Source organism: Hypomesus nipponensis, chromosome 24, assembly GCF_054491055.1.
Source record: "Hypomesus nipponensis isolate SF chromosome 24, ASM5449105v1, whole genome shotgun sequence".
NCBI classification, from domain to species: Eukaryota; Metazoa; Chordata; class Actinopteri; order Osmeriformes; family Osmeridae; genus Hypomesus; species Hypomesus nipponensis.
This window is the reverse complement of record NC_140384.1, coordinates 3,747,533-3,771,735: the sequence shown is the minus strand read 5'-3', so window position 1 is coordinate 3,771,735 and position 24,203 is coordinate 3,747,533. Positions and strand designations below refer to the sequence as shown.

At 47.9% G+C, this 24,203-nt stretch overlaps 1 protein-coding gene across 1 annotated transcript in view; it reads right to left on the bottom strand.

Moving 5' to 3' along the window:
* Window positions 1–2,708: 2,708 nt before the first annotated feature.
* LOC146232754 (GDNF family receptor alpha-2-like) overlaps window positions 2,709–24,203 on the bottom strand; it is a 34,315-nt gene continuing 12,820 nt past the window's right edge. The window contains exons 4-8 of the mRNA XM_084690483.1: window positions 20,495–20,858; window positions 10,115–10,227; window positions 9,307–9,447; window positions 6,755–6,918; window positions 2,709–3,216 (exon numbers count right to left, since the gene is read on the bottom strand). Coding sequence (XP_084546609.1) covers window positions 3,073–3,216; window positions 6,755–6,918; window positions 9,307–9,447; window positions 10,115–10,227; window positions 20,495–20,858 — 926 coding nt within the window. The 3' untranslated portion in view covers window positions 2,709–3,072. The remainder of the gene's footprint in view (window positions 3,217–6,754; window positions 6,919–9,306; window positions 9,448–10,114; window positions 10,228–20,494; window positions 20,859–24,203) is intronic.

Genomic DNA, 24,203 nt, shown 5'->3' with positions numbered 1-24,203 from the left:
AAATTCTCTCTCTTCCTCCCTCTCTCTCTCTCTCTCTCTCTCTATCTCTCTCTCTCTCTCTCTCTCTCTCTCTCTCTCTCGCTCCTTCTCACAAGCACACAAAAAACCCACACAAAAAAACCCATACAAAAAAAAACATGAAGACTTTGTCGGAAAGAAAAGTGCCACACAGGCAGGTGACTGAAAGCACTGGAATGATGGGAAGGATGCTGGAGCCGGTCGTGATTGGAGGATTCCCAAGTCTTGTAAACCTTTCTCCACTCTCCAACATGTGCAAGGTGTTGATAAGAAACATCATCCCACTGGCTCATTAATCAAGTGTGAACGCACAGCAAACCTGACGCTTGCTTACTCCCCTGCCCCCCCCCCCCCCAAACCCCTCCATGGCTCATTCGAGATTGAAAGGAAACAAACTGGACTCCAGCAATACTCTTTTTCAAAAATTGCACCCCCAGCACATTTCTGTTTTGAGATACCTCACTCAACTCACACACACACTCTTTCCCCCCCTTTCGCTCTCTCTCTCTCTCTCTCTCTCTCTCTCTCTCTCTCTCTCTCTCTCTCGGTCTCTCGGGCTCTCGGTCTCGCACTCACTTTCCCCCCCCCCCCCTCTCCCTCCTCTTCCCCTTTTCTCTCAATCACTTATAAACTCATACACAGTGATAACCGTGGCATCCTGCCTTTAAGTATTCTGTGGCCCTCACCTCAAAGCAATTCCGCCACGCTTCATTCTCTCCCTTCTCAAGGAACACTCTGAGACTCTGAGCGTCGCCTCTTTCCCAAGCTGCCCCACACTCCTAATGTGGTCATGTGTGACATATTATATCCTGGTTGCATTTCTCAATTGTTAACTGTGTTGTTCGGATCCTTGTGCATAAATTAGCTAACCATATGAGAAATGCTGATCCTTGCCTTTTCTTCTCATGCTCAGTTGCACTCTGATGGGAGGGGGAATTTTGATCAGTTTATTTACATTTACTACACGTCAAAACTCTTAATTTATATGGGTGCATTTGATCGCCTCTGCAGGGGGCCACAGCCAACGTTGGAATCATTCACTCGACTTCCATGATGTCATCTGGAAACTCAGCAACAAATCGACCAATCGCAAATGTAGAGTCCTCGGGAGAAAGGTGGACGAGGTGGCCTGTTAGTGTGGTGGTGTGTGTACTCGTTATATAGTGGAGGTACTTTCCTGCTGTCAACACCTCTGTTGTTGCAGAGTCAATGTAAACAATAGAGTTGGAGTCAGTGACATGTACTATATTTATGTAGTCTCAAACAGAGCCTGATCAAGCATAAAAATAGTCTGGAGACCCACTGTGCTGAGTCCTATTTCAGTCTGGAAAACTCAGTGTCAGGAAAAAGTTAACTTCTTAAAGAATTGTATCACAGCTGGTTTGATGTTTAAAGGTTTAAACTTGAAATGCATGCTTGTTGCAACTAGAGTTCAAATATATATATCCTGTCGTATGAACAGGAGGATGAGGGAAAATACATATACTGTAGGTGGATAGAAAAGAGAAGGGAGATGAAGGCTCAAGACGCACTTTTTCTGGGAGTACAACGGTACTTAGGAATGGTTTGCTGAACCCAATGCTAGTTTCCTCAAGGATCAAAATGACTCTTGCTTAGAGACTTGTTGCTCTTGTTGGTTAGTGGCAACTGATTTAAACTGTTGTATTTGCTGCAAAATATTCTATTTTAGTTCATCTCAATTTTTCTTTTTACTGCTGCTGCTTTTTCTACAGGTAAACTTGCACTTAGAGATTCACGTTGTTTAAATTGTAACTTGCTTAACTACATGCTCTTATGGTTCTTCCCTTAGGCACTTATTTTTTGGTTGTTCACAATGTGTGCTTCTTGTTTAGGCTACCTGCAATGCTTTGGGACTATCTTGTTGTTATTATCAGTGACCTATGCACTTTGTAAAGCTCTCTCTTGGAACTCGCTTTGGATAAAAGCATCTGCTAAATGAATAAATGTAAATGTAGATGTGTGTGGCTTACTGTACAAAGCACACCATGATACGACACGAGATGTTGCTTTCCAAGCAGATGGAGTTCATTTAATCTCATCTCTGTGTACATTCTTTTTAAATATTTTCAAACCTTTATAGACAGATGTATACGCAGATAATAAAGGATTTTCCACAGTATTCACTGGCATCTCCCCTTTTTAATAAACAAGTCAACTCTACGCCCTTAAATCTTCCCCTCTCTGTGCCCACTTCAGAGATAAAACATATTCTCCAATTACGGTAGGTAACATTGGTTCAAAGGAAAAGAGAATTTATATAATATATACACAGCCAGAAATATACACACGTGTGGGGTGCTTTTGACTGTCACCCCTTATTGACAACATCTCAAATGAGAAATCACTTAACGGCATCACCTTGGTTTATTTTCTTTTATCTACGTCTGCAGAAAAAATGGAGTACCCAAATCAAAAGAGCTGTACTGTTGAAATGGTCACTGTTAGAATGCTCACTATACCGACACTTACACACACCGAGTAGAGTTTTGATTTACACTTTTGAGAGGACAAAAAAAGAAGAAGTCAATCTTCTGGATCAGCCAGATACAGAAACATAACATCTGAGGTTTCGTCCGTCAAAGAGGAGTAAGTCAACAACTGTTTCAAGAGGAAAAAGTGTGACAAACAACTAAACTCTCTTCTCTCTCTCCCCCGCCCCTCCCGCCCATGTCTTTCAGTCATTCTCTCGCTCCATCTCTCCCCGGTATCAAGGCGTCGTCTTCATACTTTTGGGGTCCTTTTGGTTTTTGTCTCGGTAACGACAGACAGTAACAATCACAGCGGCCGGCCTCTGCGCTGCAGGTCACAGCTCCTTGTGAGGGGTCCATCAAAGCCATCTTCGGAGGTCCTCAAAACCCTCCCCAAATGATACATCAAATGAATAATGATTGAGTTTATGTCTCCGATTGTGTATTTTTCCCCTTATAAATACCATGTGGATGCCCAGACACGTTGAAAATAACAAGCTTGCGGTGACCTCTTTCCCTGGGCCAGCTTGTTGAAGGATGACCCTTCCCCCCTCCCTCGGCCGTTTTATAGGGCGAGCAGGGCAGGGGCCTGAGTGAGGGCCAGGGTCAGGCTGACCACCAGGACCCAGGGGTCGGCGCTGGGCCAGGCTGAGCTGTCCTCAGGTGGACCCTCAGGGCTGCGCAGGTCCTCGTAATCACCCCCGTTATCCTGCAGAGACAAACACGCAAATGGTCAGAGGCTTTTACCCAGTCGCTCCAGTTAGAAGGTGTTGAGGCATCACATGTTTTGATACAAGCTGCAGGTTGCCTGTTGTGGCTGTGTTGTATACTTGCTACTCGTGGTGACGACAGTGTTGCTGATTGTGTGTTAGGTGCTTTAGAATTAGATAATTATTTGCAGCCTGACAGACAGGAAAAATGTTTGGTAGAATCTTTGTCGTAGAAATGACTGTACAACCATTAATTAAATCCACCTATCTTTCTTTTTTTTAATACATTGAACAGCATTAAAGCAGGTACCGTGCACATATCATGCCAACGATCTGCCTCAGGCTGTTTGATAGTGTTGTTTGTGTCAAAACTATAATTTACTAGAAATTTCCATTAGGTCAAAATGACCATAGAAAACAGCAGAGAGGCACGCATATACTGAAGAGCACATTAAGGAGAGGAGTGGTACTAGAGCATATCACTCCGGCTATTGCAGCCATGTACTGCCAAGCGCAGCACTGTTAGGCCCTACACTGCCCTTATTATTGGGTTTCCATGAAATTGTTAGCATGGAATGTTGTTTTTGTATGTCCTTATACTGCATATATTGTATCTGATTCTTGCAACACCGTGCAACCCATTTCCCAACATATATCTGCCGGCTCCTCAATGTATTGAGGCACCATTTCCCCGTATGCAGCATTACAGAGAGCATCAATAGAAACATGAAACATCCTCTCACCCATTCCTTTCCTCATCTACACCAGTGTTGCCTTTGGAGACATAACACTTTGGTTCATTTCCCTTTACACGGAGAAACATCCAGTCAAATATTACCCACCAGCTCATCTCCTTGGGGTTATATAGGATGGTGTAAAATGAAATGCCAAAAAAACCCTGGGGTTTGTCATGTTAGCTTTTGATCTAAGTTTTTTTTTCTTCACTTGCACAGATTCAAGTTTGTGAGGAAATGCTTAGTGGCTATGTTTTTAATGTGTGACTGAAGGCTGAAATGGTTAAATGACATCCGCCAAAAAAGCAATCGGTTGCTTGACAATGCAGCAAACATATCCGCAACTAAAAGCCAATTAATTAGCAGGTGCAGTGATGTGTGGCAGCAGCCTGTTGACACGAGTCCAGATCTCTGTCCACAGCCAATATCCACACATGCAAGCACACACACACACACACAGAACCACAGAACCATACATAAACATAAACAAAGATTGAGAGAGTGAGCGAGATAAAGAGAAAGAGAGAGGCTAAGAGAAAGGATGGCGGTTTGGGGAGGGGGGTGGGTGTGGGGGGGGGGGGGGTAGACAGGGAGAAGGAGAGCGCATGAGGGAGGACAGAGTAAGAGGAAGCAATATCCCCTTATTATGAGGGATAGAAGTGCTGTACTTTCATGTAGTGTATCACAGAGTCAGTTACACTAAACAGACCGGGAATACTTTTTAATATTGATTAGTGCTTGATCAAACGTTAGCATACAGCTGAGCTTCCATGAGCTGATTATTGACTAACCCAGGGTTCGCTTCTGTACAGGCTATCCGCAATCAATTATGTCAGTTGAACTGAAAAATACACAGCACCAGTAGATGGTCCTCTTACAGTAAGCAAACCTCGAGGACTAAATCTCTTATACAATAGCCTGCTCACATAACGCATGAACCCTCTAAATTACAAAACATACACTGTGTTATTCCATTAGATTAGCATGGGAAAACGCGCTAGGATCAGATGGAAAGAGCTATTCAAATCTGTTTGCCGAGAGATTAGACCCATATGGACTCCATCTGTACAGCCCCACACCTAGAGAAGAATAAAGCTAATGTTGTCAGTTTATAATTTCCTTAGGCACTTGTAAATAGGCAGACCACATAACAATAGACCAAAGAGGCCTGTTTTGAGATATATATAAATATATATACAAACATCTACATTGACAGTGATATTAGTTCAATTATCTCCAAGCACAATATGGAGTTAAGTTAAAAATGAACAATGGCTGACTGACATGACGGTAATATCCTAATCATAGGAAGCAGAAGTATGAGTTCACTAGCTAACCACTGAAGCACAGCAACATTGACTGGAACAGGAATTAAAGTTGAGAAGTCTCTGTCAATGTTTGGGGATCTCTGAGGGCCTCATTTATCTTAAGCAACACTTCAGTTGAGTTTGTTACTGTATGTCACGTGTTATGTCCACAGTATGCAGGTCTGTGGGCTACTTTGACGCTTCATGCTTCCTGGACACCAGTGTGTGGATGGGTGGTCTTCAGTGGCTATCATGAGGATTCACAGGGCCACACAGACAGACAGTCCTCTGCCAAAACGACTCATACCGACATTCCCCCAATTAATCTACGATGGAAGTTTGACAAGTTTTAATTGCCAGCCATGGTTGCAGGAGAAAGAGGGGCCTCCAAAAATGTCCCCACCGGCTCCCTCTCTAATTATAAACTTCCTGCTTGAGTAATCACACGTCTTATTGTTTCCTAATTACCATTTTTACAATAAATTAAGCATCGCGCAGCAGCAAGGGAGGCACAGAGCGGTGCATCAATACTGACATACACACAGAACCTTTGGAGAAAGCAATTCCAATGTTGCCCCCCCTCCCCCCCCCCCCAGCCCCCCCCCCCCAACCCCACCACCCACCGTTATTGTTATCGGTGAGGCTTGTTCATTAATTCTCACCCTCACACCATTTTTAAGGTAGTAATTTGCTGTCTTTACCACAAAGAGCCTCGTCGTGAGCACGGGCTGTCTGAGGAAAGACAGAGAAAGATGGCCAATTAATTGGGTTTGAAAGCCTAAATTGGTCCGCTCACAACATCTTAATGCGTGTCGTTCCAAAATAAACAATACTTTCTCTGTCGCTTCTTTTGTCTCGAACGTAACACGACGACGAGAATGTCTGTACAATAATCATGGCGATGACAACAGTAAGCATGGGATCTGGTGCAGGGTAATGATGGACTGTGGTGCCTAATTCAGTCAAGTTTGGTAACTGGGTCTCAGAGATAGGTCACAAACACCTTTAGTCTTGCAATGGAAGGATGCACTTCTGGGTTTGTACAACATAGCAGTGTCCTCAGTGGGAAAACAAAATAAAAGTCGAGATCTACTGTAGCTAATAGTCTAGCAAACAATTTTCTTGCATGAAAAAAAATCTGAATTGTTCTCAGACCCAAAGTCTTCTAGAGACTGTTTTTTTAAATGTTTGAAATGCCTTGGGATCTCAAGGCAGGATATTCAGTGCATTTAATTCAGATTAAAACGTCCCCTGTTCCCTGTTCCTTTTCACGGACAGAGTGCCAATATTTCCAGCAAATTTCATCATCCTGGCTGCAGTATAGAATGTGCTATCATGGAGAATGGATTTCGATGCACTGTATGTGGCTAGGCTTTGACTTTCCACCCACAAATCATTGTTCCCCATTACTGTAGTTACAGTATCACACAACCAATATCATTCGATCCATCCCCCAAAAGTGTGTACCCAATCAACCCTGAGGTTTTGCCGCCTACCTTGTCTTCCTTGTCTCCTGGCGGCATATCGATGGGGCTAAAGGGGGGCTCGGAAGTTTCCGGCGTGGCCTCTGAGGCAGGCCTCGTGGTCGGGGTGGAGTGGACAGGATCAGCATTGTGGGACATGCTGTCTACTCCATATCCGAAGGCTTGAATGGCATTTCCTGTAGGGACGGAGGATATATACAGTCATTTGTTTTAGCTGTCTCTCACAGAAGCAGAAGCAGCCGGTTTACAGAGAGCTCTAAGTTATTTCTTGGTCTTCTGCCCGGCAGTGTTTGTGTCAGTGGATCTGCCTTCGCTTTGTGGGATAGCTTGGAGCTACTGGATTTGCCTATTAATTGTAAAACTTACGAGCTCGCCGCGATTTTCTCCCGATCCTTTCAATATTCTATCTTGTTTTTTTTCGAAAGGGATGAAAGAAAATACTGTTGCATGCCATTTGAGTCTCAGAGCCCTGGGAGACTGCAATGAATGCACATTCAGCCACAGACACTTTTGTCCGTGTCCTTGACTCGAAAGAACCCTGTTAAAAACCTTTTATACGGAGAAACCAAATTTATCTCAATTTGCAGCAACAGGTTTGACCAAATTGCGGCGTAATGTCTGCACTCAAGTCGATGAGGCCTGTTTGCTTGCCACTGAGTATACGCCACAAGCGTGCAAATCTGTGGCATATTTTTAAAAGCAAATAAATGAGCTCCACAGAGAGAAACAGAGAGACAGGGAGAGAGGGAGACAGAGAGAGAGAGAGAGTGCAGGCCGTCAGGGTACTCCATAGAGGGAAGGGGGGGGGTGAGGGCGGGTGAGGGCGGGTGAGGGGGTCGAGGGGGAGGGGGGCGGGGTGACAAAGCCATCTGCAGTCAGCTCTGCGGATGGGTGGGGGATAAACCAGGACAGAGCACCTTTTTACTTCGGCCTGCCGTCCATTTGATACACAGTGCTTGTTTCTTTCCGTTCAGGCAGAAAAGACGGCAAACCGTGTAATTGCTTGGCAACCACCTCCATTATAAGGTCATCGCGCAAAGATGACTTTGAATAGATTTATGTGACTGATCAGATTCCGACCCTTCTCAAACAAAGGAGAAATGACATTTTCTCCCTCCACAAAGGACAAATGAGAGGGAGAGGAAGCACACAGGCATAATCGGCACGCGCGCGCACACTTACACACTTACACACTTACCTCGCACTTGCACACACCACCCACTGCAGTTCACTCGATTCTGATCCATCATTTCACGCGTTGGGTTCCGGATGAAGAATAATAAAACATGTCGCCGTGTTTTTACTCGTGTTTGCGAGTCGTGTTTCACAGCTTCGCATGTGCATCTTAAATGCCCACACTGCTACAAAGTTGCTCGTCAAGTACTATTGAGAAAAGTGCAAGTAGTTGTATGCATCTGTTTGTTTCGGAGGTGATATAACTAACATCACCCTCAGAGGTGCAGCAGTAAACGAATAAATCATCAAGTTGGCTAGAGGGCTCCCTTAGTGAATGCTTTACTGCACCCAAATGTTCCAGCGAGTGATTAAGCTCATTGCCGACAACGATTGCATTTTTAATGACTTCAGATACATTTTGAACCCATGGGCATATCCTAGGCCATTGCCTGCAGGGTGCCAAGACTAAATATGATTGGTCTATCCTCGCATTGTAATGGAGCTTTTGCATTGTATTTCTGTGGGTCGCTGTATCTCCCTTATTCCCCCCCCCCCCCCCCCCCACACACACACACACACACACACGCTAGTGAGAAGGAAAGCCACATCTGTAGCAGTTTATCTCCAGTTCCCCCTGACTGCAAACAGGAGAGGCTGCATTTTGTGTTCTTCTTCGAGACGCCTCTTCAGTACATGCCTCATCCCTCATCTTGCGGACTCAGCTAAAACGGCATCCCCGGCAATCTATTGAAATGGTCGAAGAGCATTGCCTACACAATGGAACATGTTGAAGGCAATGGTGCCTTTTAGTGCTGATGACACTGGCTACACACTTTGTCGCACTTCCGTGAAGCGCCTGATATTTCACTACTAAATCATGTCGCGTGGCTGTTTTAGTCGTCCCAAATGTGTCATTGCTCAGCTGTTTCCTTAGAGAAGACTGAAGAGTAGCTTACGTGGAACTGAGCATAAAGACAACGTGAACATTTTGCCGTTACCGGTCCGTTATAGGATACCAGTCATCTACAATGAATTCTGACTGACTGTGTTGAATCTACTCGTCCTGTTGTCATATTTGTATAGACCTCGAGAGGAAAGTCAACTTGATCCATCGGAGATCAGAGATCAGCCACTCAGATGGATCTAGCATGCTGCACAGTTGTCTCACAGACAGACAGAGTCTGTCTCACAGAGTGCCACAGACAGAGTGTTTTTGAACACGAGGATCAAAACGCACCCGTCCCCACTTGGTTTTCAGGGCGAAAGCAAGTTGCTCGAGTGCCGCATCAGTGTGGTTAACATGAAAAGAACCGGAGAGATCCCCTAGGACGACACCCTAACGCGAGGGAGGGAATTGAACTTTCTCCTTTTTTTTTTTTTTTACTCACTCAGGCAGGTGTTGTCTGTGAAGTCCCGGAGGAAGTTCTCGCACTCCCCTTCCTGGTTGCCACTTCCTGCGCAGGTGCACCATGGGGACACGGTCCAGTTGCTGTAGCTTCCGTCCACATAATTAGGGGTTGCATCCGTTCCTACAGAGGATGGGATTCAGACGCATTACCTAACAATATCAGGGCACTAATGGATAATAATGGACTACATTTACTATAAACAGAAATCCTACTTTGGTCTATAACGATGTTCCCTGTGACTTTGTGGCCCGGACTTGGTGGTATAGGGACTGTGGTGTGTGTTGCTAATGCTTGTTGTACATGTGAAGAGTCCATCCAGATTCGCTGACAGGCATATGGTGCACTTTCAATATTTAAAACAAGGTTTGAATATTTCTAACGGGTATCAAGGACGGTCGGCGAATTACGCATTCCAAAACCTGCATTACAGACTGTCAGCTTGTTTTGCAGTCAGTCAGTCTGGTCAGATCTAAAGCTGTACTCAGGCAGATTGCAGCGGACCAGAACACGTCCTAAGTTGACTGAGGGCAGCCAGTCAGCATCCTGTTGTTCTCTGTTCAGCTCCCTGGATCGAGCCAGCGGGCCTGTCCTCCGAGCAGGGGAAACGCGTCCGTGGTCCCCCCCATCGCCTCCACCCAAACAGCACCACATTCTGGTGGAGGTATCGACCACAGGTTGGACCCCAAATACCCCCCTCCCCGTCCTCCTCCTCTTCCCGCCCCCTCCCTGTCGACCCCTCCCGCCCCCCCTCCACCGCCACCGCCCCAGCCCCTCCCCCTGTAGTCACCTATGAGGCCAGTGTAGGATGCCAGGCAGGCCTGGTAGTTGTCTTCGTTGGGGCAGCTGCCCACTGTGTGCTGAGTCACCAGGCAGTTCATGTGGAAATCAGCCAGTCTAGACCTGCACAGCACAAAAACAAGCCACGGAACTGTAGAAGGCAACAACACACACATTGACACACACGTGAACCGTATACACGCGGACACAAGCGCACGCGGACCCGCACATGCCCAGCACGCAGTCTGACGCACTCTAGCACGCACACACACACACACACACAGATCCCGCACACAAATGAAAATGCACAGTGCACGCTCACTCGAAGGGCAATTTTTGGCAAGATGATGTCTTTGGAGCAGCTGTCGGTTGTGACTGGAATGAGAGTAGCCAAAAACGTCTAACATCTGTTTCTAGGTTACAACAACAGGTGTTACACACAACCACCAACACGGTGATGTCTAAAAGTTGATGAGGCCTTTTCTTGTGTTTCCCGCTCTGCAGCACTTGAGATGGATATATTCACATAGCCGTTAGGATCAATATATTTCTGCGATAATACTGCTGTGGCAGGTTTTCCTGCTTACCCTGACCATCTCACGCATTGCCGGGCTTCTCAATCAAAGGAACTGATAAAAAAGAGTGTTTTTCCTTGTTTATGTGTGTTTCTGATAAGAGCAGCTTTAAGTCTCTTCATGCCTTGGGGACAGGCATCGCTAATCCACTTAAGTAGGTTTATTGGAGGAGCGTGTGCAGAGTTGTCCTGTCTTTACACATCACTGCTGCCCACTGGGAGGGAGTGATTCACCTCCAACCCCCCTCTCCTCTCTCTCTCTCTCTCTCTCTCTCTCTCTCTCTCTCTCTCTCTCTCTCTCTCTCTCTCTCTCTCTCTCTCTCTCCGTCCCTCCCTCTCTCCCCCTCCCACTCTCTCACTCCTTCCATAGTCATGACTTATTCATGCTGACCCTCCGCGACCCCAGTGCCCAGCCGGAAGGTCTGAGGTATCTCCAGGCCAGACTGAGTGACTGAGTACGCCTGTCTCAACATATGATAATGAACTAGTCAGGCTTCCTGGCTGCAGGCCTTGCTACACTACAGTGTGCAGTCAAAGAGACACGCTGAAACTCCTCCGCACTGGTTATCATGCATTATTTTGGCATTGCTTTGTGTTTTTATTTGGTTTTCGGTTGGGGAGTTGGCCGGGGGGTGGGGGGGGGGGGGGGGATGTAGGGAGTTGTTGAGATGTTTTGTAAAGTAACATCGGTCTCTGTTGTGCCTGTTGTGGTGGCTCTGTGACCACAGAGTGTAGGATGAAAATAGAAGTGTGCTTGTTATCCAGCTCGATCCCTCGCTGCCAGATTGTGAATGAGGAGTTGCCGAGGCTGGGGATTTGTCTGAAGGAAAGTGATGAGGTAACACTCTGCAGCTTGAATGCAGCGAGCAGCGTGCCAGCTCCTTGGCCCGGCTCACAGCCAGCCTCCAGCTCCACGCTTCTGATTCTAGCCTCAGACCCAGTGTCAGCTCACTGCCCAAGCACCTAGCCCCAATTCCTAGTCCCAGTCCCAGAACCTAGCCCCAGCTCCTAGCCCCAGCATTAGCCTGTAGCACAGTAGAGGGTAAGAGGGTAAAGAGCGTGCCCATGACATGCAGGGAATACAGTACCATAACGTGGTCCACATGCCCTGATTTACACTCACAGCCCAACCTTCCTCTCAAACGAGTGTGTCGCGTTGTGGTCTGTAGGTAAAGTACTTCGCAGTGAAAGCATTGTAGGTTAAGGTCATATTTTGAAATGTGCTTTCTTGGAATAAACGTGATTCTGCTTGTGTGAGACAGAGTGTGTGTGTGCGTGTCTGAGGACAGAGATGCATGAGTTGTTCACTTGCACAATTGCGCGTACCATGCAAACAAATCCGGATGGATTCAAAATGTGTTTGTTTACCCTATCATTAACCCCACACACAACACACTGCCAACCCAACCTGCAGCAACTTTGACTGTATAGGAATCTTACAAATTCCTATGTTGATTTATAGATGTTTCATGACCCTATATATGTTTCATATTTGAGTTCAGGGACTTTACCAATTCAACATTTTGTCCATATGCAATATCAAATGAACGTCCTCTGGACAGAAGGCAGACATTTTGTCCAGATGCAATACCAAATGAATGGTCAGTGTCCAGAAGGCTGACGTTTTGTCTCCGCTCCCAGCCCCAGATATGAGTCCAAGCTTTGAATGAAATTAAGTGCTTCTGACAATTTTAGTATGCAAAAAGAAGATTTGACAAACATGAACGTGAGATGTCAGACTCCGCTCTGTGCATTAAGTTAAGGCATACAATGTGTTCCTTTTCAGCAGTTAGATGGATTATATTGGACATTTTCTCCAACAGAGGGAAGAAGGATGTTGTGGAGGCTGTTGATTGCTTCACGAGATGGCTTGGAACCTTTTCAGACAAAGTTTAACAGAAAGAAAAACAAACTGTTCACCAAAATAAAATTCAAAATGCTGAAAATAAATGTTCCTCACAAACGGATTGAAAAATGATAGAAATATGTTAAGGTTTGTACAGCTAAAGGTCTTTTTGAAGGTAATGAACTGGTACGTTCTCGGAGAAAAGCAGTTTGAAATACTGTTATTTGTCTGTTGAAACCGGTTTCTTCCGGAGCGGATGGGAGAACTAAGTGCTGTTGATGTAACATTAGATATGTAACCAGCAGAGAAACTTCAGTGTTCTTTCTCACTAACCAAGCTCCTGATCTTGCTGCTTGCATTTCTCACGGTCAGCCTCCATTATTGAGGACATACGTAAGTAAGTAAACGTAGATAAACCATCACATGATAGGTGAATTGGTGTTGCATCATGTGTTTCATCACACTAACAAAGTTACTGTAATGCTCAGATCGTGAGAATTAGTCACGAATCATGAACAGTAATGCACTATTTATCAGAGCAACTGTGCATACAGCTCCTAAAACCTTGGCTGACAGTAAGAAATAGGTTACTTGAATGAGAGCATGTTCAGTGAAGGACCACATTCAAAACAGGATTGTGGGTCATGTGCCTGTTTTAGAAAGAAAATTTACTGGTATATGCATACGCGCACTCTCACACACACACACACACAAATGTATACTATCTCTTGTAATCTCTACAACTCCCCCACTTGCTCCTCCTAACGTCCTCAACACACGCAAACACGCATTACAGTAGTAGTGTCAGCAAAGAACAAAGAAAAAACTGGGTAAAACCCCTCTGGTGTGCTGGATCCAGCCTTGAAAACAATCCACACCTATGTCATCACCAGGCCAATTGCATTGCCTGTTAGGAAATGTACCCTGGTATGTATATATATTCAACAGCACAGATGACAAGGGCTGTAGTTGTGTTAACTGTTGGCCTCTGTGTTTATCAATTTGCAGCACAAGTGCATCCCAGTGTAAAATGTTTTTCGTGAATGAGAATGTGTTTAGCGTTTTGCCAAAAGAGTGTCTGATTCGACAAATGGGCTTAGGCCACTGAAGATTTGATTCAGAGAATATCTTGCACCCAGCGCAATTGACTTTGTCGACGACGCAACTAAGTATCATTCCTAGTTTGCACTCGTCGCAAAGCGGACTTTTCCCTCCACAGACGCACGTGGGTTATTGGGGAATGACTGCGCTCCCGGGGGCGGTTCAGCAAAAAAAGGAGGCGTGTTCCGCCGCAACGTTTCCTGGTGCTATTTTGTAGTTTCAGATAAACAATTCCGCCACTGACCAGGAAAAACGTAGTGTAAAGTCGCAAGGCGCAAGCTTGGCCCGTGCGCTTTGCTGGCGAGGCCAGGGCCTTCTTCCTGCGAAGCTACGTTACATTGTTTAGATTTATTGTATGCAACTTAATTCAATGAGAAAACTGCTCTGCCTTTCTCATACAATGTCACTTCCCTATCTTTTGGGGAGGACGGCTCAAGACACAACTGTAACTCCATGTTCTACGGTATAAGCACTTTTCCCAAATCACAGGGTCTGTTGGAGAGTTTTTGAGGACGACCGTTGCACCCACCGACACTTCGAACAAGGGCTTTTTCCCCAGAGTTGGGAAGAGAACAGACAAGAGCAGCGCAATTCTTTTTTTTTCGCGAAAAAAACTCTCAGACAATGACAGTTTAAACACAGTCATTTAAAGTTTAGAGAGGTGTCCAGAGTGTTTGGACAATAGCGTTCCACCGTCGACAAGCTGGCGCGTTTCAGGCTTCCACGGATTTCCCATTATACCTAGCCGCAGAGCAGGATGGTGAAATTACAGGCTGTCGGGGGACACAGTTTTATGGTCATTTCAGACACTCAGGCCTTGGAAAGGGGGGAGGGGGAACTCCTGTAGCGGTGGACTCTTTCCACATGTCTGAAACTCTAAACACAGTGATTGGATCAGAGTTGAGTGCCCAGTTGGTTTCACTCAAATAGGAAACGAATGGCTTCTTTTACGTGGGAATCTAATGGCTTCCTATGGATTTGCCAACAGTGGCTCAAATCAGATGGATGTCTGGAAGATATTTTCTCATAAAAGAGAAGAGCGAAATGTGTCATTGCTGTCACACTTCGAAGTCATTTGCTTGGAAGTGCTCTGGGTAAACAGGGCTTCATGGAAGAAAATAAAAAGGGTTTCATTTCCTGCCGCATTAGAAGATACTTGAGATTACAAAAATCGTGTCCCTCATTTCAAGGAATCTGTCATTAGGGGCAATTGCAAAGCCACATTTCCAAGCCTTCACTCAAAGAAAATTTGGAGATGACCGCAGACCCTGATACAATGACTTGGGAATTTATGAAAGAGAAAAATAAAACGAAAGGGGTTCAAGGAAGGCCTCTCCTCTGAATAGCCTCTCCCGCATTGTCAAGTCATGAAACGGCAGTCATGAGCTGACAGAGAGCGCTTTGTTCTTCTTTGCTTTTGTCCCTTGATCGGTGTCAAATGCTATGTCGATTAAATGATGTGGAAAAAACCTGTGATTTAGTCAATTGTTCATTCTGCTTGTTTTTCATATTCATTTACATTTCATACCGCAAGTATCTTCAGAGTCTAGTCCGCAACTTCCCATCATCTGCTGTGGCTTTGAAACACTGACTACAGAATCTCCGCACAAAACGACAACTTAACAGACGGAAAGGGCAGACCTTGGATCTCTGCTGGGATTTTGGAGAGTCCCGAATCTCAAAAAGACGAACAATTCCTCACACACTTGTCAATGTCCCATGATACAGATCTTCTTTTTAGATGTCTTCCAGACTGCTTTCGTTACCTCTGGATTAAAGGAATTTCCATCATCCAATCAGTGTCTCTGTCCGGTCTCAATGCGGCTCTGCGATTGTTCTTCGAATGAGGTTCAAAAGGGTCAATTTATTTGGGAACAAAAGGCTTTTTCATGACTTGCTCGTTGAGACCAACTCAAGACTTGTGTCCTAAAAGGACACTTGGGCTCAGCGCATTCATTCAAATCTGAGGTGTCTATTTAGTTAAGTCTGTCTGTGCAGGAAAAACACAACAACATTCACCCACCGACCAGAGTAACGAGGCCACCGATTTTAGTAGACTTCATTTAATTAATCATTTTTAATTTACCACTCTTCGCGTCTGATTAAACATTTCCTTGTGTGGTGACCAGGAAATCAAAGGCAATTCAATTTTTTTTGTTCCTCACACGTTCTCTCCCTCTCTCTCTCTCTCTCTCTCTCTCTCTCTCTCTCTCTCTATTCCTCCTCTTCCTGTCTCTCTTCATACCCAACATCATGCAACCCCATTCAATGTTATGACATCCGAATGAATGCTAAATCAGTTGAGGCCCACGAAGCGGATGCATCTATTTGGTAAGGGGTAAGTGGATTATTCAAGGTTATCTGAACAACCTAAATACTGCATAAACAAGAACTAAGGTAAACACAGTCCCTGAAGGAAACCAGTCTGATAAACAAATGAATAGTCTCTGAAATGCCACAGAGACCAGACCTGGCCACAATCGACTGGCTACCACAGGCAATTAAAATGAAATCCTTTTCCAGCGTAACTACAGTAGCAAATAATGAAACGTTCTACCCTTATGTCCTTTGTTGGAGATTGCACCCAGAGCCAGCCTTAATCACCACACTTGTACGTTTGGCTAGATTAGTCTTATCAATAGTGTTAGCATTCATTCTAGATTGGCGGGAGGGGACGTTTGGGAACCAGGGAGTGATCGGGCTGGCTGAGTCATCGACCTCCCCTCAAGAAGCCCCAGAGATTTAGGAGAGCTGGGTGGGGACACGGTCATCCATGGATTGAAATGATCTGGACAGGTTTTCCTCATGACCCCTACCTCTCTCTTTCTCTCTCTCTCTCTCTCTCTCTCTCTCTCTCTCTCTCTCTCTCTCTCGCGCTCTCTCTCTCTCGCGCTCTCTCTCGCGCTCTCTCTCTCTCGCGCTCTCTCTCTCTCTGTCTCTCTTTCAGCTTGAGGAGAGGATGGTCAACGGATGACCATCCATTGATGAGGGTCGATGAGGGTTCTCTGTCCCCATCGCCTGTCAAGACAGAGGGGGCTGAAGACCGACGAGAAGGAGACACGTTTTTTTTCTTTCTCCCCGTTATCTTTCCCGGCTAGCCGGGGCTAGCTGTGCAAAGGCTGGATGAAGGGGGTGGCGTGGGGAAGCAAGGAGGGAGGGGGAGCGCGGTGTGGTGGAAGGAAGTGATCGCCTCGGTCGAATTCTTTTGAAGCCACTATGGAATGTCAGATGGGGCTAGTGCCTCCACCCCCCAACCCCCCCCCCCCTCCCCCCACCCCGTCCACACACACTTCACTTGGTGCCGTCCGATACAAGACAGATAGAGAGAGAGAGAGAGAGAGGGGAAGGATAGAGGGAGGAAGAGCGGATAGCAGGGTTAAGAGGGAGATATAATAAAGAGAGAGAGCGTGAGTGAGGTGAGGGAGAAGTTTTGGTTTGACGTAGGGGTGAAAGAGGGAGATAGAGGAGGCGGATGGTGAGGAGTGTGCGGGGGGGGGGGGGAGAAAGGGGGTAAGCAGAGCCCCGAGACGTCCACCAAACTGGGTCAGGTTACCTGTACCGGATCAATAGCCTCTCAGCTCCCTCCTTTGAAAACCAGCGGCCAGAGAACTCAATCAAAGTGTGCACCGCGAAGCCGCAGAGAACGAGGGGAAATAAATCTGAGATTTGAAGCGTTCGCAATCGATTCTTCGGCCAATCGATAGGGGGGGCATGTGAGAGCGCTGGACTCTGCAGGGCAGCACGGGCGGGTGATCCACTCGAGACCCAGGCTCACCGAGGTCCATCCCAACGCTGGTCCAAATGTAGCCGTGGGCCTCATCAGCCGGCGGGCCCCCAACCCCCCCCCCCACCCCCCCCGGCAGAGGCAAGGAATTTATCGGCGGGTGTTTCCGAAGCATCGTGAAACAATACCAGGATGGGAACAGGAGGGGAGGGAGGGGGCAGGTGCGCGCGCGTGTGTGAGAGGCACCGTGGGAGGTAAATAACAGATGACTCAAAGTCCACCCCCAGCCCCTCTACGCCACCACCCCCTACTCCCCTCCCCCCACCCCCCTCCCCCGCCCCAGGCGAGGACGTGTCAGTCTCTCTCCCCGTCGTCACCAGACCACTGACCTCTGCTGCGGCGCGGCGGCTACAGCCCCGATCGATTCCCCCCCACCCCTCCATCCTCCCATCCATCCCTCCCTGGCTCGCTCGCTCGCTCCTTTAGCCGTTAGATCAAATGGGTCTCTATCTGCGTATTGGCTTGTTTGGAGTCGGACACCTCTCCCAGCGAGCCGGGCGCTCGATAATCCTCCGCTCCTGAATCTCATCCGACAGGACGAGGGAGGGGAGGAGAGCCCCCTGGGGTCACCTGGTCTATACAGTACCAGGAGGATGGGGGCCTCAACACTGTCCTCCTTAATGCTATAAAAACAAACCGGGTTTACGCCCCCCCCCCCCCCCCCCGCAAGTGTGCGGTCGAGTGGGGTCCCGTTACGATAAACTCTTAGCGACACGCCGTCAACATCTCGCCAGTGGCCGTAATTATTACGGTCACGTTCGCTGCAGGCGCGCGCCTCTGTGTGTTCCTGCCGTCGGGGTCTGAGTTTGTCTCCCGTTGACCTCTGGACCCCACGTCGCTGGATTGACCTCCACAGGGGTGGAGTTAATCAGCTTTAACAGACTATTTCATACGTCTCAATAAGGTGGTGCACAGCAGACATCTAAGGGCTGGGAGGTCAAGCCAAGCAACTGCACCTGAAAACAGATTGCATAAAGCAGCCCGCAAAGGTAATTATCAAGACAAACATAAATCGCTGGGAGACCATGGAGTTTCCCACAGTAGTAACACCCAGAATGGATTTAGTGACAGGGAAGGGATTGGGTTTTGGCAATTATGACTGAAACTAGACGGCCTCTAACCTCTCCTCAAGTACAACGAATGTGTACTGCCATTCTGGAAATTGGACACAGGGAATTGTTGGCTGGCGTCGGCGTCGTACAAAACAGCACGGCAATAGAGAGAAAAAGCGCACCAAGCCCCCAAATGCCTTTAAGACCTGTGAATAACCAGTGAACAGCCTTAATTGAAGAGGAGCTAATCCCACAGCTATACAATCCGCAGGTGGATTAAAGGCAGTGTGAGTGGCGTGCGTGGGATTAGGGTAGAGTACATTGCGTCCCATCCCACTGAGAGTCGTCGACGGTGTGGGGGAGTCGCCACACAGAACCCTGTGCGGAGCGTGGAGGAGGGAAGACAAGCAGCGTGTGGCTGCAGTCTCAGAACCCAGAGAGGAACAGAGAAACAGAAAGAGAAACAGAATGTGAGAGAATGAGATATATAGAGAAAGAGGTTAGACAGAGAGAGAGAGAGAGAGAGAGAGAGAGAGAGAGAGAGAGAGAGAGAGAGAGAGAGAGAGAGAGAGAGAGAGAGAGATACAGAGATAAAGAGAGAGAAACGATGTGAGAGATTTTGAGAGACAGAAAGAGAGAGAGAGAGTGACAGAGAGAGAGAGAGAGAGAGAGAGAGAGAGAGAGAGAGAGAGAGAGAGAGAGAGAGAGAGAGAGAGAGAGAGAGAGACAGAGAGAGAGAGAGAGAGAGACCGAAAGACAGACAGACAGACAGACAGACACAGAAGGAAACAGAGAGAGACAGATAGAGACAGAGAGAGACAGAAAGAGATTTATAGAGAGATAAAGAGAGAGAAACGATGTGAGAGATTTTGAGAGACAGAGAGAGAGAGAGAGAGAGAGAGAGAGAGAGAGAGAGAGAGAGAGAGAGAGAGAGAGAGAGAGAGAGAGAGAGAGAGAGAGAGAGAGAGAGAGAGAGAGAGAGAGAGAGAGAGAGAAGGTTGTTCTCCTCCCGGCCCTGTGACAGGTAGACACACAGCCTTGGGATGGCGGTCCACCACTCGGGGAGCCCGCGTGCACCCTGTCAGGAGGGCGTCACCCTGTCACAGGATCCGATCAGCTGTCCAATCATGTGTGACTTAGGGAAATGGAAAGCGAGCAGCACTCCGCGAGCAGTTCCTTCCACCATGATGACTCGGTTCTAAACTCCCTCAAAGTTCATCGGTGGCTCGTTCCGAAAAACAACGATTCGAGTCGCTTTTGTTTTCGAGGCCGCGTACGCAGACACATGCGTTCCTTTCCCTGTTTGGAGAATCCGCCGACACAAACAAATTGAGGGGTATTAAAAGGCACAGCGGGGAAAAGACCACCGCTGGGTCAGTCTGGTACAAAAGAGTCACGCCTGAGCAGGTGTGAATTGAATCCCGCTGCTTGAGTCCAATAGAAACCTTCAGTCAAAGTGATCCAATAATGTTTTGTTCAACCTAATTGAGCGCCGTCCCTTCATCTTAGCCTCATGTCTCCATCCGGACCCTAATAGCCGGGCTACCCTGAGTGTCTGTAATTACTTTCCTGGCATAGTTACAAGTCTGAAATATAAAACTTTGGGCTGTGGCGGGGGAAGATAGATTGCTGTCAAACGTTGTCTGTAGGTCAGATTCCATTTTCTTTTCTTCTTTGCGATGGATATGAGCATGACAGTTGGGTTAAATCTGTTTTCGGCTTCTTTTGTGAAGCTGCTTTCGACACACCTGCCGTGGTGAGACCGTGCCGGAAAACGAGGAAACAACGCCCTCACAACATCGCCCTCATCCTACACGAACGAATCAAGCACACACAAACCATACTCACTCCACCCAGGTTCACAACCGTCCATCCCCCCCCACATCCCTCACACCCCTCCACACGTCTCCCCCCCACACCCTCCACACATCCCCAACGCGTCCCCCCCCCCCCCACACACACTCACACACACATCCCCGTCCGCCCACCCACCCACCCACCCACCACCACCCTGCCCCCCGGGGGCCCCTCACCTGCAGAGCGGCTCCTGACGGCAGGTCTTCCTCAGCTCCAGGCAGTTGGGCTTCTCCCGGTCCTCGAAGGAGCAGTGGGGCACGATGGTCTGCCGGCGCCGCTGGGCGCAGCCCTCGTCCTGGCAGGGGCAGAACAGCAGGCGGTGGCTGAACTCGGCCGGCACGCGGTCCAGGAACAGGCGCAGGGCCTTGTGGCAGCGCTTGCGGTTGCACGGCTCCCCCTTGTTGCAGGTGGCGATGTAGGTGGACCGCTGTTTCTTGCAGCTGCTGTTCAGGTTGCAGGCTTTGGCCGCGTCCAGACAGGGGTTACAGGTCTTGTTGGGGTCAGCGCACTGATAGGCCTTGGGGGCGATGGAGTGCATCCCTAGAAGGGAGGAAAAGTCAGTGAGTAACATCCATTTGATGGTGGGTTGAAACGCGGACTGTCTCACTAAGAAAGACAGAAGGTCACACATTCTATTGCTCGAGCCCACAGTGGGTGTTGAAAGAGTGGTGCATAAACGAAATTGCTCGGAACATATGGTGAAAGTTTCATTTGCCCTTCTTCTTTTCTTTCGGTGTAGTGGAGGGAAGGGAGGGGGGAGGGGTACTGCAGTGGACTTCCGGGAAGCAGAAGCTCTGGGGTTTTCTCTGGACCATCGTAAAGCCCATCTCGCGGTTGAGGGCCAAACGAAGCTCACAGGGACCGACGGTGGGAGTGTCCCGTCGCCCCTTGACGTCCTCAGTGTGGTTTTAATGAAGGGCCGAGGCGAAGAACGGGTTCATGCGAAGTGCCGGAGAGCCCTGCATGCAGAGGGCTTATTCAATATCATCTGTCTCTCCAGCAACGCAGTGCCCACCCGAGACTCATGGAGCTAGCCCATATTCATTCTCACTGAATTATTGATTCACTCAGGCCTTGAGTGAAATGTGAATGAATAAGGTATACCTATTGGAAGCGCTGCATGGCAACCAAAGTCATTTGGAAGAGACGTTTGCTAAGTAGGAAAGTTCCGGTTCGTTTCCTTTCCTGATTGTCGCTGTCGCTGTCACGACGTCTCTTTTTCGCCGCGTGACGCTCGACGGCGTGCCGCGGGAAAGGTAGGAAGACGCCTGGCGGATGTTTCCGGAGAGGACATACAATCGGTTCGAATGCTAAATGTCGTCTCTATCAAGTCAAGGACTTGGCAAATACTCACCCCACTGTGTTCTGTATCACGGACCATTGGACAGTTTAAGTGTGAGATGAGCCTCTCTCTCTCTCTCTCTCTCTCCCTGTTCCCCCTATCTCTCTCACTGTAATCACAAACGGCAACATTGCAATTACCCCTCTGGCTACACATCATTTTTTTTTTACAGAAAACAGATTATGTCATTAGGTGTGTATACTCCATAAGATGTTGTTCCGGCCGGTAAATTCACACCTGTTTGTGAGATACCGGTAATAAAACAGCATCACTATTCGCTGCCATTGTGTCTCTGTCTTGTATTCAGGGTATATTAGAAAAGTTAACCTTCCTCCCCTGTAGATAATGATATTTCAGAGGCCACACAGGCTCTGTGACACCCTGTGAGATTCATCTCTTATTCAACGGAACCAATCTCCCTCAGTGTCTATCGTTGTGCGCAGAGAAAAGTACGGCCGTTTCCTTGGGAGGGGGTGTGCGAGCAGCTGTTTTGCTGTATTGTTTGTGGCAAAGTGGCGCGCAGGATGCACACCATCCATCCCCGAAATGAGACCCACAGAACTGACACCGACCCATAGTTACTGTAGCTAAGAGAAACCAATGAGAGCTGATGATTTTTTATTTGATTTTTGGGCGGGGGGGGGGGGGGGGGGGGGGCGTTGTCTTTGAATTTCAGTGTGCTGCACAAAAAGGACAGCGTGGAGTCAGGTATTGGATGTTGGATCGCGTCTCCAGTGATAAACTGGTTTGTGTCCATGTGAAGTTGGAACCCTAGTTTCCCCATTCTACCAATGACAAACTATGTCAAGTGAAAGCTGAGTAGCTTGAGCAAGTCTTAATGACGGTGCAAGTAGGACTCAAGTACAGTTACTTAGAGTCACTAAACCCCATCCGTTGCAAAAAACAAAGTGTTCTTGGCAGTGACTCGTTGGCAACACATCCTAGCACCGCTTTGAGAGGATACGAGAAAGGAGGGCCTTCCAGTAAGGACGTTGCTTACTCTTTTAAGTAGTTCCACAACGCTCTGCCAATCGGACGTTGCACTTTCAGCCTTGAACGCAACAACACAACACAGGTGAAGGGGCATCGGTTTGCATGCCGGATGATCTGTGATTGGAATTAAAAGGAGAGCTGACGTGAGCCCTGGGAGTCCATGGGAGACCAAACTGGGCCAAGCCTGGCCGAAGCGGGCTAGATCCAGGCCAGTCCAGCTGGAGGGCCGAGGCTTTCGGGGCTGTCCAGCGGCCCCAACATATAACAGTGATGGATTGCAGCTCCTAAATCTCCCCTGGCCATCTGCAGCCTCTAATGTGGGCCACCGGGGGGGTCCAGGATGAAAAGAAAATAAGAGAGGGATGAGCTACAAAGATTTATCTGACCAAGCAGTGTTGCTGGCTGAGCTTTTTACTAGTTCTGATTGGGGAGCAAAGATTGAATTTGGTGCTCAACCCAAGGAGATATCCTGAGGGCGACTGAAGACACAAAGCCCTATGATGGTTTAGAGAGGAAACAGGAGGGGAGGGGAGGGGAGGGGAGGGGAGGAGAGGAGAGGAGGGGAGGGGAGGGGAGGGGAGGGGAGGGGAGGGGAGGGGAGAGGAGAGGAGAGGAGAGGAGAGGAGAGGAGAGGAGAGGAGAGGAGAGGAGAGGAGAGGAGAGGAGAGGAGAGGAGAGGAGAGGAGAGGAGAGGAGAGGAGAGGAGAGGAGAAGGGAGGCGGGGCAAGGGAAGGCTAGGCAAGGCAAGGGAGGAGAGGAAAGGAGAGGGGAGGGCAGGGCAGGGCAGGGCAGGGGAGGGGGAAGAGAGGAGAGGGAAGAGAGGAGAGGAGAGGGGAGGGAATAGGAGAGAAGAGTAGAGTGGAGGGAAGGGAGGGAGGGGACAGGAAAATGAAATAAAGAGACAGAACAATATGGAGAAAGATGATAGCATTGAGTTTTGAAAAGAATACTTATTTCCATAAGTGTCATATGAGAGCTTTTTAAAAACACTTGTCAGTTATGTCAGAACAAAGACTAAATATGCATCCGTCAAAGTATGCATCTGGAGAATTGTATAAATTAGAGGCGGAATGAAAGCTGGTTGATTAGATGATTAGAGTACCTAATCACAGCATACAAAGAGAGAGAGAGAGAGAGAGAGAGAGAGAGAGAGAGAGAGAGAGAGAGAGAGAGAGAGAGAGAGAGAGAGAGAGAATAATAACATTGTGTTGTCTGGCAGCAGATTGTGCGGCCACTTCCGTACACACACCCAAGAGTTTTCAATTAACCCGGCCAATCAGCACCTCCATCATGGACTCTCGCCATCAGACTACCCACACAGCTGTCAGCAGTAATGTGGGCCCCCAGGAATCACATCCAGAACCACCTTACCCTGTTAACACGGGGTCAGCTGGCCCCTCACGTCCAAAGGATGCCAGTTAACCACTCCATAACTCTGACGGCACGACCACAACCTGTACTCCAACCCAACGTTTGGACTCGGCTCTGTTGATGCAGCTTTGCATGCTAATGAAAGTGGCGTCGAAAGTAGATTTGTTTCCATACAGTGA